The sequence below is a fragment of the Onychomys torridus genome, chromosome 8, assembly GCF_903995425.1.
Source record: "Onychomys torridus chromosome 8, mOncTor1.1, whole genome shotgun sequence".
Lineage (NCBI taxonomy): Eukaryota > Metazoa > Chordata > Mammalia > Rodentia > Cricetidae > Onychomys > Onychomys torridus.
Window position 1 is genome coordinate 68,990,348 of NC_050450.1, and position 18,266 is coordinate 69,008,613.

General features: G+C 40.8%; 1 protein-coding gene across 3 annotated transcripts in view; it reads right to left on the bottom strand.

The window, feature by feature from the left end:
- Myo1d (myosin ID) overlaps nt 1–18,266 on the bottom strand; it is a 298,063-nt gene that overhangs the window by 167,997 nt on the left and 111,800 nt on the right. For 2 of the 3 annotated variants that reach the window (XM_036194795.1, XM_036194793.1), the window contains 3 exons: nt 15,827–15,901; nt 10,543–10,675; nt 146–312 (listed from right to left, as the gene is read on the bottom strand). In XM_036194795.1, coding sequence (XP_036050688.1) covers nt 146–312; nt 10,543–10,675; nt 15,827–15,901 — 375 coding nt within the window. Of the gene's footprint in view, nt 1–145; nt 313–10,542; nt 10,676–15,826; nt 15,902–16,147; nt 16,312–18,266 lie in introns of those variants that run through there. The other variant, XR_004945597.1, reaches the window with a different exon arrangement.

Sequence of the window (18,266 nt, forward strand, 5' to 3'; positions counted from 1 at the left end):
CTGCAGATTCTGGAGAAGTTTCTCATATGTACAGTTTCCTTGACTTTTCTTTTCACTTAATAGATGCTTGCAGATGGCCTAACATGGCTGCTGTATCATCATATTTCTGAGTGCAATTAGGTTCTGCTGCATACTCTACCCTTACCTGTGGAGAAATTTCTCATAGGTCTGGCGGAACGCAAACCCTGCCCGGCGCACTCTTACATTCTCCAGTAATCCAAGGTATTCCACCTGATGGCGGCAGCGCTCATCATCAAATATCTGTGGGGACTTCTTGTCGTTGGGTTTGATGCAACGTACATAGTATGGTTCCTAAAGAAATAAATAAGCAACGAGAGAATTCACTGTAGACCTAGAGGAGGGATGCCAGCATGTCGTTAGTGTCAACTGTGTCAAATTAAGCTCAGTGCCTCGGATCACCTGGGTATATAATCTGTGAATGAAGCATTCTTCCTTTCTGCCCCAATTCAAAGTAGTTCTCATGTAATCACTGGTTCATATTTTACTGTTGAAGACTCATCAGAAATAGGAGAAAGGGGTTAAAGCTAAGGAGAAAATAATTAAGGTGTGTAAACACTGAGAGTTTTGCACATTTACAAACAGCTGATATATTATATATTTACAAGGAACTCAAAGAGGAAGTAGCAGCGGTGGTAAAGATCAACTGTGGCGGAGACCTTGAAGGATTAAGGCCAGGTGGTCCCAGAGCACAAGTGCTCCCTAGTGTCAGCCATCGCTCTTGTATTATTATCATCACTGCTGTTGTTGCACGAGTTTGTGCTTCTAAAGGAGATTAAACTGTATGAGCAACAGAAATGTTATAAAACCATCTATAGGCATCAGTGAGTCTATGAAAGAACCCCACTAGAAACTTTCCCTCTATGCCAATCACATTTTGTACCAGGCATTAGATTACGACTCTTGTTAAATATAAAGCCATGTTTGGCATAGATCCTGGTACACTGAGGATAATGAATAAATTATCACTAGAGGAATCGAAGAGGTCAAATATATCCCATCTCTTCTCTGAATCCATTATCCATCAGACACACAGATGCACCTTAATTAAGATAGAGTTCCACAAAGTTATATTAGGTAGTTTTGAGCACTGTGGAGGGCTTGAGATGGCAAAGGATAGGCGAATGATTTAAGAAGTAGGAAAGTTTTGAAGAATGTGAATTGATTTGCACTTAAATAAGTTCTCAACATCCAAGAAAGATGTTATAATCATATATTTATCATGCTCCCTACACCATAAAAAATAAAGTTGTTTTCTTCCTTTTTGCAAATTCTGCTGTATTAGCTTCCTGTTGTTGTTGCAGCAGATTATAACAAATTTAGTGGCTTAAACTAATGCAATTTTATTATCTCACAGCTGTGGAGGTCAGAAGTCTGAAATGGGTTTCAGTGGGCTAATGTCAGGGTGCTATGGAGTTATTACTTTCAGGGACCTTGGAGGTAGCTTATTCATCTTTTCTGGTGTGATGGTAAATCTTGATTGTTAACTTGATTAGATTGAGATGTATCTAGGAGACTATGAAGTGCATTTCTTCACTCTCTGTGAGGCTGCTCAGAGGGATGATTAACGAAGGAGGATGGGAGCAGCACAGCCTGAGAGGCTGGCGACTTGACTGGAATGAAGGGAAAACAGACTACCCACAGCACTCTGCTTCCTGGCTGCCACAGTGCTCTGCTCTACCATGCTCTTCCTGGCAGAATGGACTGAAAACCAAGAGACAAAACAAAGCTTGCCTCTTTTCAACTTGTTCTGCCAGGTACTCTGTTGGCACAATGAGGCATAATGAGGCCTGACTAACACATCCAGCTCTTAGAGGCCTCCTCTCCATCTCTTACACAGCAATGGCTAGCTAGCTGAGTCTTCTTCTGTCAATTCTCTGCTTCTGACTCTTTTGCCTCCCTTTTCCCTAGCAGAGAGCTCAGTAATTATATACTGAACTCACCTGGATAACCTTGGATAATCCCTAACTTTTAGGACTGCTAATAAGACCTTTTCTGTGTAACACAGTCACACGGGTTCCTAAATTAGGCCATGAAAATCCTGGGGGGCATCTATGGAATAACAAAAATAAACTAAATCTGGTATAATAAAAGGCATGGAGAATAAATTATGCAGCCAATGATTTAATCAGCAAAACCCCCATTAAAAACTCACAACACTTGGGCTTTGAGGATGTATTGATGCACTGGGTGAATGGTACAGCCTTACTCCTTGAGGACAGAAAGCCACTGTGCTTGGACCTTACTTCCAGCCTTTGCCAGACTATTTATCTTTTCATCTGGCTGTTTGTATCCTTCATAATAAAAGTGTTATCATGCAATAGCATTTCTAAGTTCAGTGAATCATTCTAACAAATTATTAAATGTAAACAAGGGCCAAAGGAACTCCAAAAAACTGTATCCAAGTCATACAGAAGATTGTCCCAGAGACCTCACTCGAAGCTAGCATTTCAAATAAAAATCAGTCTTACTAGCAACTTTGCCCCTGAACTTCTTGGACCAGATGACAACTTGGGCTAGTAGTGTCAGAAAGGAATTCAATTACAAGATCCCTAGCAGGTATCAGAGTTGGTGCTACCAGTTAGGGCCATTATGCTGTCTAGCATACTTGTCTTTATTTTAATCTTGTCATCCATGGGAGAGTGAAAACTATGACCATGATATTTGTAGCCTGTACCACTAAGGGGTAGGAGTCTCTGAATCAGGGCTGACTTTGTGACTTGCTTTACCAATACAATGCAGCAGAAGTGACACTAAGTGACATCTGGAGAGGTGTCCATGAGAGACACTACCTCTTTAGCATGTAAACAAGCCAAACACTACATGAATAAAGATATCTAATCAGCTAGCCATGTCATGTAAGCAAGATACCTCAGACTGCCAGCCCTGCCTGGTTTACTGATCTCTGCTTGTTGAGCTCAGCAGAATTGCCAAGCCAACTCACTGAATCATGAGGAATAATAAGCTGTGTTTTCCTTAAGCACTGTATTTCAGAGCAATTTGTTATGCATCAAGAGACAACTGATGGCCAGGTGGTGGTGGTGTAAGCCTTTAAGCCTGGCATTTGGGAGTAAGAGGCAAGTGGATCTCTGTGGGATCAAGGCCATCCTGGTCTACAGAGCTAGTTCTAGGACAGCCAAGGCTACACAGAGAAACCCTGTCTCAAAAAATAAGAGAGAGAGGGAGAGGGAGAGGGAGAGGGAGAGGGGGAGGGGGAGGGAGAGGGAGAGGGAGAGGGAGAGGGGGGAGAGGGAGAGGGGGGGGGAGAGGGAGAGGGGGAGAGAGAGAGAGAGAGAGAGAGAGAGAGAGAGAGAGAGAGAGAGAGAGAGAGAGAGAGAGAGAAAATGAACTGATGACAGGTTTGGTGGCACACATCTTTAATCCCAGCATGAGATCTCTATGAGTTTGAGGACAGACTGGTCTACATAGTGAGCTCCAGGCCAACCAAAGCTAGATAGTGAGACCCTATCTCAAACAAACAAACAAACAACCTGGTAACTGCCTAATTCTGAAATACCAATAGTTACATTTTAAATATTTTTGTATATTTACGCAGATCAATATTATTATAATGTTTAATCATAATTCTGCTTTCAAAAGTAGCCATAGTTGGTAAAATTTGTAGTAGTTTTCAAATGGAGCATTTATACATAGCTTACTCTTGAAAAGGCTCATGATAAACTTTAAACAAATTTGGTGAGATGGGGAAGGAGGAGATGTCACTATTAAGCAAAGATTTTGTGTGAGTCTTTTGGCATAGAAGATCTTACTGCTTGTGAATAAACCAATTCAAGTGGCACCAAGCACAATAAATACAAAGTGCTTTTAGATCTGTCTGCATGTCCTGGTGCTGGTGCAACCCTGCATAGAACTGGCATACCTGCACCTTAGTTTCTCTGCTATTAACTGGTGTGATGATTTCCTCTTTATTGTCAGCTCAACTACATTTAGAATCACCTAGGACACTGACATAGTACACTTCTGGGTGTGCCTGGAGGGACAGTTCTGTGAAGGATTAACCATTATGGAATGTGGGCAGCCACCATATTGGCTGGGAGTCTGGATGGAATAAAAGGGGGAAAAAGAGAAAGACAGCTGAGTATCAGCATTCACCTTTCTTCTCTACTTCTGACTCTCCATAATGTGAACTAGTCTGCAGTACCAAGCCTTCTTCTCCAAGATGGAATAAATCTTCAAAAACAATGAGCCTATCACATAAGTCTTTCCTCCTTACATCTTTCTGTTGGGTATTCTGCAGGCATGCAGTACACGTGCGCGCGCGCACATACACACACACACATTATCTCTGTTGCTCTTGATGTTTGACTTTAGCATTTCACAGAGGACTTCCTCAGTGTGATTCTGATCCTTAGAAACTTGTTACATTTACCTGGCATGTATGTTTTGTTTGTATTAAAGATAGCTTTATTCAGTAATCTGTGCAAGTCCCAGGAGGCCAAGTTTGGCTTCCATATAATTCAACTAGGATTTATTTGAGTTCATTGCTTTTGAAGATTCAGTCCATCTTGGTAGGGAAGGCTTGGTACTGCAGAATAGTTACTCACTCACTCACTCACACACACACACACACACACACACACACACACACACACACACGTATATATACACATATGTTCACATATATTCAGTTACATACAGAGACAATAAAATAAAGAAATAAATAATGAGGAAAGAAAGGGATGTTTCAAACAGACAAATTGAACAAATAACAGAAAGATGTGACAGTTCTAACATGAATGAATAAATTCCCTAAACATTAAAAGCAAAGACTGAATGTACATGAGGTACATGAGGAGAGGTAGAGTCAATATGGTTTTGAACTTACCTTCAAGCCAACAAAGAAATTAGTAAAGATGCTGTTAAGTTGGACAATATGGAAGCCACACTTGGCCTCTTGGGACTTGCACAGATTACTGAATAAAGCTATCTTTAATACAAATAAAACGAACATGTCAGGTAAATGTAACAAGTTTCTAAGGACCTGAATCACACTAAGGAAGTCCTCTGTGAAATGCTGAAGTCAGATGTCAAGAGCAACAGAGATAATTAGGAAACCTTCATACTTGAATATTAAGAAACAACACTTCTGAATGATTGAGGGGTCAAATGATGAGGTGAATTAGAAAATATTTGGAACCGACTGCACATGCAGTGACATGGAAAAAGCGGTCAAGGGACCACCTGAGACTTTACTGACCAGCTATGTGGGATGCACCAGTACTGAGCAGTTGCATACAGGAAGCAGAAATACCATGAGACACTAACAACCAACCAGCAAGTGGGAAAGCCCTCTCAGCCTGCTTAGTGATGTAAGTCATTGAATAAGGAATCTAGTGGAAATACTTTCTCTATATTTAATCAGCATTCCATCTCAGTTTATAAATGCCACCTCCTCTCTCACTTATAAATACCAAGACTGACTCAGCCTAAGCAATCCTAAATTTGATAAATTAGTGTTGTATAAAGGCTAAATTGCCAGAGTTCATAGTGATCTCATTCTCTTAACCTGTCTCCCTAGGTTGTAGGTGAAAAAATATAATTTGTAGAAGTATGCCAAATGGCGTACACATTAGCTAGAAGGTAATGCATTTGATTATGCATCTATTTAATCTGCTTTGCAGACTGATAGTCAAGGCATATTCAAATTCATTTAATAATTTACTGACCATCTATTGGTAGCATTTTACAAAGCTATCAAAAAGTACATAAAGTAGGACCTATTCTCTATTTCAAAGGTAGTCCAGGTGAAGAGAGAAGATTGAAACACTGTGGAGACATGCCCCATGGAGTTCTACTTCTGGGAAAGGGACTAGATGGTCATCAGCTTCCCTGATGAAATTCTAAAGAGAAAAGTTGGGGAAAGGCCTCTTGCACAAGCCTCTCATAAAGTGGTAAGGAGATCCCTGGCCCAGATGGAAGACATCAGCCTAAGAGAGAGGGCAGCTGCAAGGTTGCGTCTGGATCCTGCTGAGGACCTCTCATTGCTGTTAGTGAGCTTAGAACAGTGGCGAACACTTGGCTTCTCTTTTTCCGAGTCTTTATTATGTCTTTGTTCTTGGAAAAGATATTCTCTGGGCACTGAACCTTGGTTAAGTCACTGTCACTCTGCCTGATTACTATTCTTTTGAAGCTAATCTATCTTTTCTCTGGCTGCTTTTTAGAGATTTGTGCTGGGGGATGTCTTTCTGCACGCTGTGAATATATGTTGTTCCCATTGGTTGATAAAGAAGCTGCTTTGACCTATGGCAGGCAAGGCAGCTTAGAGGCAGGCGGGAAATCTAAGGAGAGAGACAGGAAAGAGAAAGGCATAATGGAGATGCCAGACTGCCATCCTAGGAGCAACATGTAATGGGATGCTGGTAAAGCCATGAAACACGTGGTGATACATAGATTAACAGTTATGGGTTGAGTTAAACAATAAGAGCTAGCTAGCAAGAAGCCTGCCATAGGCCATACAGTTTCTAAATAATATTAAACCTCTGAATGATTATTTTATAAGCGCCTGTGGGACCTCAGGGCTAAGCGGGACCAGAGAAACCTTCTGGCTACAGACTTGTCTTTGAACCAGGTAAGGTAGTACTCACATGCAACCCCTGCACTTGGGAGCTGGTGACAGGAAGACCAGGAGTTCCAGATTATTCTACCTCTGGAAGAGCAGCATGAGCTCTTAACCTCTGAGCCATCTTTCCAGCCCTGTGAGACAGTCTTTCACTGAACCTGGATTTTGTTGTTTCAGTAAGAATGGCAGGCCTGAGCCCCTGGGATCTGTCTGTCTCTGCCCTCCAGCACTGGGGATATAGAGATGTACCAGTATACTCAGCTTTTACATGGGTGGTGGGTTCTGAACTCAGATCCTCATGCTTGACTCCAGGGAGCCATTTCCCAAGCTATGTATTCTATTTGTGGTTGTTTTGGTATCAGGAGTTTTCATCTGGGCTTGTTGTTTAATCTCACTCTAGCATATGACATCTTAAAGTCACTTAAAAAAAAACCTTCATTATTTTTATTTTTTAAGATTATTTTATTTTAAGTATTAAGAGAGTTTTGCCTGAATGCATGGATGTGCATCACGTGTGTGCCTGGTGCTCACAGGGGTCAGAAGACAGTGTCAGGTTCTCTGAAACTGGAATTACCTATGGTTGTAAGTCACCATGTGGGTGCTGAGAACTGAACCTGGGTCATCCTGAAGAACAATGCATACTCTAAATCATTGAGCCATCTCTCCAGAGGACCCCCGGCCCCCGCAGCTATTTTCCTTGGATTTGTGTGTGTGTGTGTGTGTGTGTGTGTGTGTGTGTGTGTGTGTGTGTGTGTAAAGTAGTTAAGGTCTGATTTGAGGGTGGCAGCCTCAAGAAAATAATTGTCTTTGCTTCTTTCAGAGGTTTGTGGCAATACAAGACCTGGACTGTCTTTTTTTTTTTTTTTTTTTTTTTTTAAAGATTTATTTATTTATTTATTATGTTACAGCATGTACCACTGCAGGCCAGAAGAGGGCACCAGATCTCATTACAGATGGTTGTGAACCACCATGTGGTTGCTGGGAATTGAACTCAGGACCTCTGGAAGAGCAACCAGTGCTCTTAACCTCTGAGCCATCTCTCCAGCCCTAAGACCTGGACTATCTTAAGCTGCTGGCTTGAAGCTTTTTCAGCCCACTAGGTAATATGAATGTGGGCTGCAAATCTCATTAAAGCTGGCTTATAATTGCATATTCTCAAGAAAGATTCACTGTCTTCCAATACTTGATACCCTTTGGCTAAGTATCAAAGGCCAAGATAGGCAGTTTCCTCATAGATGATAGAGGATTAATTCTAACTCATTCTAGATGTGGCCCTTTGGGGATGTAAATCTTTGAAGGTGTGTAGATGTGTGTGTGTGTGTGTGTGTGTGTGTGTGTGTGATCACTCAACTTTGGGTAAGTTCCAGATTTCAGTTCAAGGACTCAGCCCTGAATGCTGACTAACCATCCTCAGAGTTCAGTATTTTAGCAATCCTCCCAGGTGAAAAGGCAGCTTTAAGGCTGTGCCTCAACTCAGTTGATTTCTATCTTTACACACCCTTGCTTACACATCCCTTAATGTCACTAGTTTCTGGTTCCATTCAGAAAGTTGATTTTTTTTTTTGTTTTTTGTTTTTTTGAGACAGGGTTTCTCTGTGTAGTTTTGGTGCCTGTCTTGGATCTCACTCTGTAGACTAGGCTGGCCTCATACTCACAGAGATCTGCCTGGCTCTGCCTCCCAAGTGCTGGGATTAAAGGCATGTGCCACCGCCACCAGGTGAAAGTTGATTTAAAAAAAATTTACTCAATACTTGTGTTGTTTCTCAAGTAAGCACTGCATTTACTATGCTGCCAAGAAAGGCAACTTTCAGACATATTGTTAGGATCTTTTGTCTGTGTTCCTCTGTGAAAATGAGCTGGGTCTTAGCCTCTCTTCCCACCTCCTAAACAGTTGACAGACGCTGTGGATTACTAGTTTTATAACCGGTATCTGTGAAACCATCAGGCCTGACGACACTCTTGGTGGAGGTGGAGGGCAGAAGACTTCTGATTAGTGATTCGGAATCCTCAAGGTTACTGTTGTATTCTGACTTTCATCTTGAATCAGTTTTAACATGTTCCTAGCAAACTAAATTTTAAAATGTGCTAGCAGCCAATTATTCACAACATATTAACCTCTATTATCAGAGGTTATAACATCATCATTCTGTTTTTTTAATCAATTTTATTAGAGATTTTGTCTATTTACTAGTTTTTTTTTTAAATTTCTCCATTATGGTTAATTTCTGCTATTACATTATTTTCTTCTTTAAGTTTTGAGTTTGTCTTCTGGCTCTTTGAGTTGAACTTATCTACTTTTAGTCAGCTTTGTTGCTTTATGAAGGCATAACAAATGGCGCACTTTAATAACATCCTACAAATGTTGACAAAGTCTTTGTCAAGCAGTCCCAAATATTTCATAATTTCATTGTGATAGCCTCTTAAATGTGTGACTTATTTAGGAAAGCATTTTATTTTTAGAGTTTTTAAGCATATTAAAATAATTGCTCTGAGGAGAGAGATTATGTCTGTATACATATTCTTTCAAAATAGTTGCATCATTAGGACCTAGCGTGTGGTCAGTTCTAGCAAAGGGTCCCATTTATACTTGAAAGGCATAGATATTTCCTAATCCCTGGGTACAGGGTTGTGTTGATGTATCAGAAAAGGTTGGAATTTGCTTTTCATGGTTCCTGGGTTTGAGACAGGGTTTCACTTTGTAGCCAAGTCTGGCCTGGAACTTGCTGTGCAAGTAAGCAAGCAATCCTCCTGAGATTGCAGATATATGTTTATTAGTTTTTAAAGACAATGCTTCTGTCACTAGTTAATTGAGGAAGTAGCCTCCACAAAGCACTCAGCTCTTTCCAGTGCTGTATGCCTTCCTCCTAGGTTCGCCCTCTTCTCACTGGCTGCAGCAGGTTGAGGATGACATCAAGAGAAAAGGAGAGATGAGAGAGCCAGGGCTGCTGATGGCATTGCAGCCGTTAGTCCCTGTTTCTGGAAATGTAATTTCACAAGAGGATGGACTGTGCTTATGTGCTGCCAGTTGGGGAGGCTAAGAAACGGTGATGGGAAGAGAGAGAAAGCTACTGAATAGAACTGTGCTTGTGGCATCTGCCTAATGTAACCACGGTGAAGTAGAGATGCAAATTAATTCTTTCAGAAGGAAAATAGATTTTTTAAAAACATAATAACAGAGAAGAAAACATATAATAAAATTACCAGAAGAGGAGGATATAATGAAAAGAGCTAAAAATAACAAGTCCCAGAATTCTGCTAATTTATCAAACCTGTCAACAGAGCAGTTAGGAGCAGAAATCTGTTCTTTAAGCGAGAGGAAAATAAAACTCATACTTAAAATAAAATGGAAAAATAGCCAGACTCAAGTTATCAGACAACATTAGAATTAAAGAAACAGCAAAAATTAGAAATAATTGTCATTAATCATTTGTGTAGTCCAACCATTTGACGCAATGTGAAGAAAAAATTTATAAGCTAAATTTGTGTTTAAATTCCTTCTGGCCATTTGCTATTCGAACACAACACATGGATGGATGGATGGATGGTGCACGACTATAGTTACATTCAACTGTTTCTGACTCCATTCTTTCCCCTCTCTGGCCATGCCCTGCCTTTCAACACAGGGTTCAGTTTCTTTTTCCAGGCATGGTAGGTACATCACACACATAGTTGAAACCCTAATGGCAGTTTCTCCCTTGACCTTAACTGTGGAATAAAAAGTTCAAATTTAAGAAAGGAATATATCTGGGATATAAACAAATATTTTACTCAGTTTTTTTTTAAAGTAGGAATAAAAATTTTATTTTTCACTTTGAATTAATATATACTGTTCAACTTAATTAAGGACAATTACCTAAAAAATAAATCACACCTTCATTCTCCACATTGTCTGTCAAGAGGGAATCTATGAATTATAAAAGACATCTAGAAAATAAAATAATTACCTTTGAAGCAAGGTTGTCTACTAAAGCAATCATAGAATTTTTAAACAAGGTGGCAGCAGTCAGAGGTCGCTTGGTTACCTCAGTAATGCTCAGTTTGCCTTCAGGCCACATCGTCTTCAGCACAGGATTTGAACTGAGAAACAGAAAAATGATTCAAATGTTGAATTAAATAAGGTGGATAAAAAAGGTCAATTAGTCCTGTCACGCTGTGTCCTGGGAATCACAGTGCACTACAGATGGGATTCACAGAGCCTAACTGGAAACAGTGTTGCATCCAGAAAATTATGATTATATAATGGCCAATAATAGTGCACCATAGAAAATTTCCAAACTGTAGCACTTTAAAAAATTCTTTAAACTTCTTTAAAGTGACATCTATTAAATTATTATGTAGATCTCTTGCATAGTTAATGTGGTTCTTACAACACACACATCTTATCTTATATAAATACATACATACACATCTGTAAAGTGCAGATTTTATAAAGGCTACAAAGCGGAGACAAACCGCTAGCAGGAAAATGGTTCTCAGTGTCATGGCAGATAATAGGAGAGTGGAAACTTCTTCTAAGAGGTAACAAATACACAGCTAAGGACATAAACAGAACTGTTCTGTTAGTCTCCTAGCAAAGCTGTCTACTGGAGCTGGATTTCTGAACACACAGGGAGTTCTAGTGGTTCCAGCACTATATGGACATCACACTAAGGCTACCATGATCCAGTTCTAAAAATGCACTTTAGGCCAATTCCATGTTGAAGCCGCAGACTTGTTATTTGTCTCTGTGGAGATGTTTTCTCATAAAAGTTGTATTGTGCCTCGGCTGTGATTCTCCTCCTGTTTCATTTTGGGTGTTTGGGTGTTTAAAGTAGCTGGAACTGGAAATGCTGCTTCATTGGAGGAACTTGTCTCGTCAGAATTGTTTTCTTACAAATTTGGAGTTAGAAAATGACAATAGGGCTGGAGAGATGGCTCAGAGGTTAAGAGCACTGGCTGCTCTTCCAGAGGTCCTGAGTTCAATTCCCAGCAACCACATGGTGGCTCACAACCATCTGTAATGAGATCTGGTGCCCTCTTCTGGCCTGCAGGCATACATGCAAGCAGAACATTGTATACATAATAAATAAATAAATCTTTAAAAAAGAAGAAAATGTCAATAATTAACACAGGAATTCATTGCTAATTGTGCTTATACCTCCTTCATTATGCCCATTTTCCTTTCCCTTGTGGATAACTGAGTTGGTTCCCTAAAGCACACAATGAATTTCTGTTTCACACTTGCTCAAAATAATCACTGTGAAAATGGAGGAATGGATGATACCAGGGGGCAGAAGCGGTGATATGGGTCTGCAAACCCAGACAGGGCCACACTTCTGTGTAGGACCAGTTACCACCAAAAGAGCCAAGAAAACAACACGAGGCTTTTGGTTCATTGGATAGTTTGACCACTGTACAGTTCTATTACATCATTTTCATTCATACCCTTATAAAAACGACCACATTAAAAGCACACTGTTTTTCCTTCCTTTTAGCAGAGAAGTAGTTCAAGTGATAGCCTTTCACTTTTGGTGCACAGGGCTCCTATAATGCCTTTCAAATACCTACTGAACAGAACTTTCAAAGATAAAAAACTGTGCTGTATGTACTTTGAGAATTCTTACATGTGCCAGAAGAATGAGCACCACTGTTGTTTATATCTGTGCAGTTTCTAACCCAAATTCTTCCTCTATTGACTGTAACTATCAGCTGTAACTAGAAAGTATTCTCATATTATGTTGTAAGTGGAGGGAAGGAGGAAAATTGGATTCTTTTTAAATCATATTTGAATTGATATAAAAAGAGTCCAAACAGAGTCATTTTAAGAGAGACTTTTCAGGCCAGAAAGTCATAAATACAAAATTACCAAAACTGTTTTTTAGATATCTTAATACTTGGATATTTTTCTTTTATCTTGCAGATTTACTTTTATCTATGTGATTATGTGTATGTCTATATGAGTGTGTATGTTACATGTGTGCAGATGCCAGGAGAGGTCAGAAGAGGGTGCCAGATCCTCTGGAACTGGAGTTACAAGCAATTGTGTGTTACCTGATATGGCTGCTTGGAATTGAACTTGGGTCCTCTGGAAGAGCAGCTAGCTCTCCAGGCCCTAGAGTCTAATTTTTTAAAAAAGAGAAACAAAACCAGAAACCCAGAATCTATAAAAGGTAAGGCAGATCTTGGCTGAGCAACAAGAGAATAAATAAAAGTTCATGCACTTGGCAGGCTACCCACCTGCCCCATTCTCCCATTTACAGACACATGTGCACATAAGAAAAAAACATATACATTGTTCCTGTGTGCATGTAAAACTGTTGGGCTCTAAAGAACTAGAGATCCAAGGGCCACATTAACCTATACAAAAAAAAAAAAAAAAAAAAAAAAAAAAGGATGCACTCAGATGAGCTTAGTCAGCCACAGAAACACCAAAAAGTGTTCATTAGTAAAGGTGTCTCATCTAAATGCCATCTCATGGCAAGTCTTTCCCATTACAAAGATATATGCAATAAGCAACAGTGAGCAGTCACTTAATCTTTTTACTGCTTTGGAAGATGATAAAACGGATTCACCTTGCTCCAGCCCAGTACTATTAACTGTTAGTTTTATCTAAATTCCTTTGTTCTAACTCTGCTTACCAAGCACCAAGCAGACTGGCTACTATGGGTAATATTTTTCATTGTCAATTAGCAAGCACGTTTCCACTGCTGTTTGGCTTCCCATGCAGGTTTTTCCAATAGTGAAAACAGCCTGTCATACTAAAGCAAGTAGTGCACTTTATGTGACTATTCCATATTTCAGGAACTACATCCATGTGTTTCTACATGGTCCTGTGCTCCTCGGCTACATTAGTCTACTTCTGAGAGGTGGTGCTCTGTCAACTGATTCTCTGGGCCATGATAAATGCACAAAGGTAACAAATACCACTTTGTGCTCGTTTTTGGACACAAGCCTGACAACACACTGTGACATCGCCACTGGTCAAGTGTGGTTACTTTTCCCAATTTAACGTTTCTTACAAAGAGAAATGCTACACTCTGCCATTTGTTCTTCAAATGGGTGCATATTACCTGATAAACTGAACACTGAATCTCTTTTCTGAAAGCCACTTTCTCCCATGCCCAGCTCTTGCATGGACTTCTTGCCTATTTCAATGTCTCTATTACTTTCTACTGTTGCCAGCTCCATCCTCATTCTTGGTGGCTTCAGCCTCCACAGACAAGCCATTTTAGAGCAAAAGAGCTTGAGAGAATTATTTAAACATCTTGTGTCCATCTTTTCTTTTTCTATTTTCCCTCAATCCCATGTCAATCAGACATTTGTCTTGACCACTGCCCAGAAATTAATATTTTCAAGAGGCCTATGAATTATCCCATGAGCAATCTTGGCACTGTTCCTTTTTTTTTTTATTTGATATAGTTTGTCACTGTTTTATTCCATTTTTAAAAAGATTTATTTCATATGTATGTGCCTGATCGCATGTACATCTAACGCATTCAGTGCTGAGTAGGATCAGAGAGGGCATTGGATCCCTTGGAATTGGAGTTATCAGCAGTTGTGTGCTGTCTGGTGTGGGCATCCTCTGTAAGAGCAGCAAGTGAAATTAATTGCTGAGCTATCTCTTAAGCCCCACTTTTTTTTTTAAAACCTTAAAGTACCCACCTCCCGCTGGGCCTCTGTGACCCTGGATTTCTTGCTCTCCCTCTATCTCATAGGGTGCCCTCAGTGTTTCTGTGCTAGGTTCTGCCTTGACTAAATGCTGGGCCATTTAGGGATCAATTATCCTGTTCTTTCCATTACTGTTATTTTTAAAATCTACTCGCTCCTTGGATAACTCTTCCAGTCACATGCTCTAATACACAGTCAGCATACTGACCTCATGAATGGCTCCCTCCAGTCCCATCTTTCTGGAGATGCAGATGCATTTGTGCAGTAGCCTTTTTGGCATTTTCACTTGGGGGCAGCATGTACTTCAGCCTACTACATTCAAAACATTCCTTGTCTTCGCACATAAGGCTCCAGCATCGTATCTGGGCTCTAGCTGTCCATCAACTCATTCCTTATTCTCCTTTCTCAATATTACTTGGGGTGATCATGTCCACCCCCGTCACTGCTAAGCCAGCCTCAACTGGTCTCCCTAGTTCCACTCTTGTTCGTGACTATGCTTTTTACACAGTGGCACTAGTGATGTCTCTAGTACAAAGCACACCAGAGCTGAGGCTCCCCTCGTCATACTTTGGTCCTTATGTTGGCTCACAGACTATGGTCCTGGTCCTGCCCCTCTCTACACTCACTCCTTCCCTTCTCCCAGCCCTCTCTCCGCTTTTAGCGTACAGCACGTTGTTCTTGCTGCCCTCCTGCTGTCAATCCTCTCCAGCTGACTCCTCCCTTGAGGCCTTGGACCAGCTGTTCTCCCTGCCTCCAGATAGCAGATAGTGTGCTTGCCTCTCTCACTTCAGATAGGCAGCTGCTGGACGCTGTCTCTAGCTGGCTGTCCTATTTTCAATGCCTCCCTCTCGCTTCTACTCTTCACCTATTTCTTCTGAAAGTTACTTGCTTGTTTGTTTATTATTAGAAAAGGAGCAGTTTCTAAACTGTTTTCCCAGCTGTATCTCAGAGCACAGAAGGATATGTGACTCAAGAGCACATACTTTGTAATCTACTGAGTGAACAAGTTCTCTAATCTACAGAATGATGGCCAAGAAGCTTCTTCCATCTTCCTGAACCTTCTCTCCATACTGGGTTTAAAGTTCTATCCCTTGCCTGTCTTTGTTCTGTATAGCCTTTTGTCTTTAGGTGGTTTGTGAGGACATTCTTCAGCTCAGTGAGGACCAGGGCTCATTGAGGCCAGGTGCTAGTCTGACAAAAGAGTGGCTTACACCTGGGGACAAAGGCCCTGCAGTGGGAATCTGTGTAGGTAACAGTTTTAGGTGGCCCAGAGGCTGCTTGATACTTGTCACCTCTGGCCTGCTTGGGGACCACTAACTACATTGGTACAGGGTGCCAGAAGGTTGGTGGCAGTGAACAGAGAAACAGAGACAACCCAAGGAGAATTAAGACAAACCTTACTGGTCGTAAATAACCCCTGCCCCAAGTCTACAGAGTTTGTAATCCTGAAGTCATACACATGTCATTCATTAAGCATAACAAAGCAGAAAAGTCTGCTAAAAACTCTTAAAATTGTCACTTAAAAGTAATCACGTGCATACACATACAGTATGCAATGGTAAAGGTAATAAACAATCATACCTGTTATACATGAGGCGTTTGAAATCTTGAAATAAAGTATCTTTATTTTTGTCAATAAAACCAATGGCAGAATAGCTGGAGAGAAAACAGAATGCATGTATCATTGCACGTAAGTCACGCTTGAGCTTTTCACAGAAGTTCACAGGCCTTTCAGCGATCAGTTTTGCAATCAAACTTCTAAAAGCCGGCCCACTTAGCTCTGAGGTAAAGGCCACAGACTTTGCACACTAAATAAAAGGTACTCTGCTTCTCTCCTTCAGAGGGAGTGAACACCGGTCCCATCATTCTGAGTAAGAACATTTTGTACTGGCTATTGCTTACCTCAAGAAGATGGACTTCAAAATAGATAGTTGTATGTATCATCCAGCATGCCTAAGATAAAAGCACAACAGCACCATACAGGAACTAATTGTCTCATCCGTGGGGAGGTCAAGAGACTTGCCTAAGTACCACTCAGTGTGTGGGGTACAAGAGTCCAAGGAGAACTGCAAAGGATGGTAAGAAGTGGATAAGCAGAGGAGAAAAGGACTGGCAGACTGTGTGGGGCAACAGGCAGAATGAAGGGCCGGAAGCAGGCACATGCAGGAGCATCACAGTCTGCAGGAAGGCAGAAAGCAAGGCTTGGAAACTCCAGCTAAGATGGCAGGCAGCTGGTTAGAAGAGCACAAGGCAGCAGAACTGTACTGCTGCAGTGATTGGAGAGGCCTCTCCAGGGAGCCACACTGCGGGTTCTGGGCGACCCAATGGAGGCTAGGTGACTGTGCAAACAGAAACTACATGCAACCCCTCCTTAGCAGGTCTACTCTCTTGTCTGTCTCCACTTTCTTGTTCAGAATCACATCAACACTTCCCAGGCTTCTAACCCTAACCATTTACTTTACATACTTAATTTTGCAAAACAAAAAGAAATATTCCAGATGTGCTGTCCACAGGGATTTTAAGGTCACCACATCCAAAATTATTTTGTTGCCTGCCTAACCCAGGTTGGTCTTCTTCCCAATACCATCCTGTCATTTTTAACTGAACATCTGAAATCACCCTACTCTTAATCTATTGTTAAATCCACACACTGAATTTCAAAGACCACAGTATAGTGTTCAAGTTTGACTGTGATTTGATCTCAGTCTACTTTTCTAGGCGTTTCTAATCTGTACTATAGAAAGGATACACCCCTGCTACTTCCTGAATATTTTTTCACCACCCTTCCCACTTCTTCCTTTAAAAATAATTCCTAGCACCCGAGCCCAGCAGCATCAGCCTCCCGGGGCTTACTTACCACAACACCTAAAAATATTATAGTGTTTTCTTACTCGGAGTTTGTCATAACAGTTGTTATGACTCATATGGGTGGCTATTATAACCATCTTTTCTTATGCACACATATGTATATGTACATATATATGCTTAAATATACATTTAACCACTTAAATATGTGTATATCTTGTATGGAAAGCTCCCTGTGGTCAGATACCATGACCTATAAAGCACTGTGCATATAAAAGATAATCTATAAAAACCCAGAAGAGGACTGAAAGGCTAAAGGAGAAGCCTGAGGCAGTGAATGCCAGTTGGAACTCTGGCCCAGGAGCCTGGAAACCTAGCTGCTGCCTCAGTTCACCCATAAACACGGTATGAGAGTTTGGGTCAGATGTCTACTCATCATGTAGAAGTTGATTCTTCTGTAAAACAGGTGAATTTGGGGGCATAGGCCTCTGTCCAGCTATGCATTCACACCACCCTGATTGTCAGACAACAGCCTGTAAGTGAGGCTTGGGCTTATTTTAGTGGGCTGCATCTGAGTGGGACTTGTCTTTTCTCCTTAGTACTCTAGAATCTGGGTACAGGACCAAAATGCTGGGAAATGTACATCTTGCAATGATGGCTAGTTTGACAGAGGGTAGTAATTTTGAGCCATATTATTTTATGATTCTAGAATTTTAATTTAGTCAGAAATAGACACTAAAGTTTTTTCAAATGTCTTTTCAGCATTTATAAAGATAATCATTTGCTTTTGTCTTGATTAATCTCTTCTTGTAATGGGTTATGTGGGAAGAATTCCTAACATAATAAAGAAAGAAAAAGGTAGAGTTCTTTAAACAATAAGATAAGGAACAGGGCTGAATGAAGACTGAATGCATAACAAGTATAGCAGCTGAAAAATGACCCATAACAAGTGACAGTCACCTCAGCCTTCCTGGGACTTGGGAATGCTGTCTTCTGCAGTAAAGAGATGTGATTATGCTAAGGATCTTGAAAGAAGGAAATAATCCAGTAGAAGACCTGGGTGGGTGGGTGGGGGGCGGTTGTAGAAATGCCACCAAATTCTTTTAACATAGTGGCAGAGGGTTAACTCTCAGGATGGAGCAATGTACCAAGGAGGCAGCCATGGGGGGTGGGGAGAGGGTAGAGCCACAACCCAAGGAATGCCCAGAGCATCAAA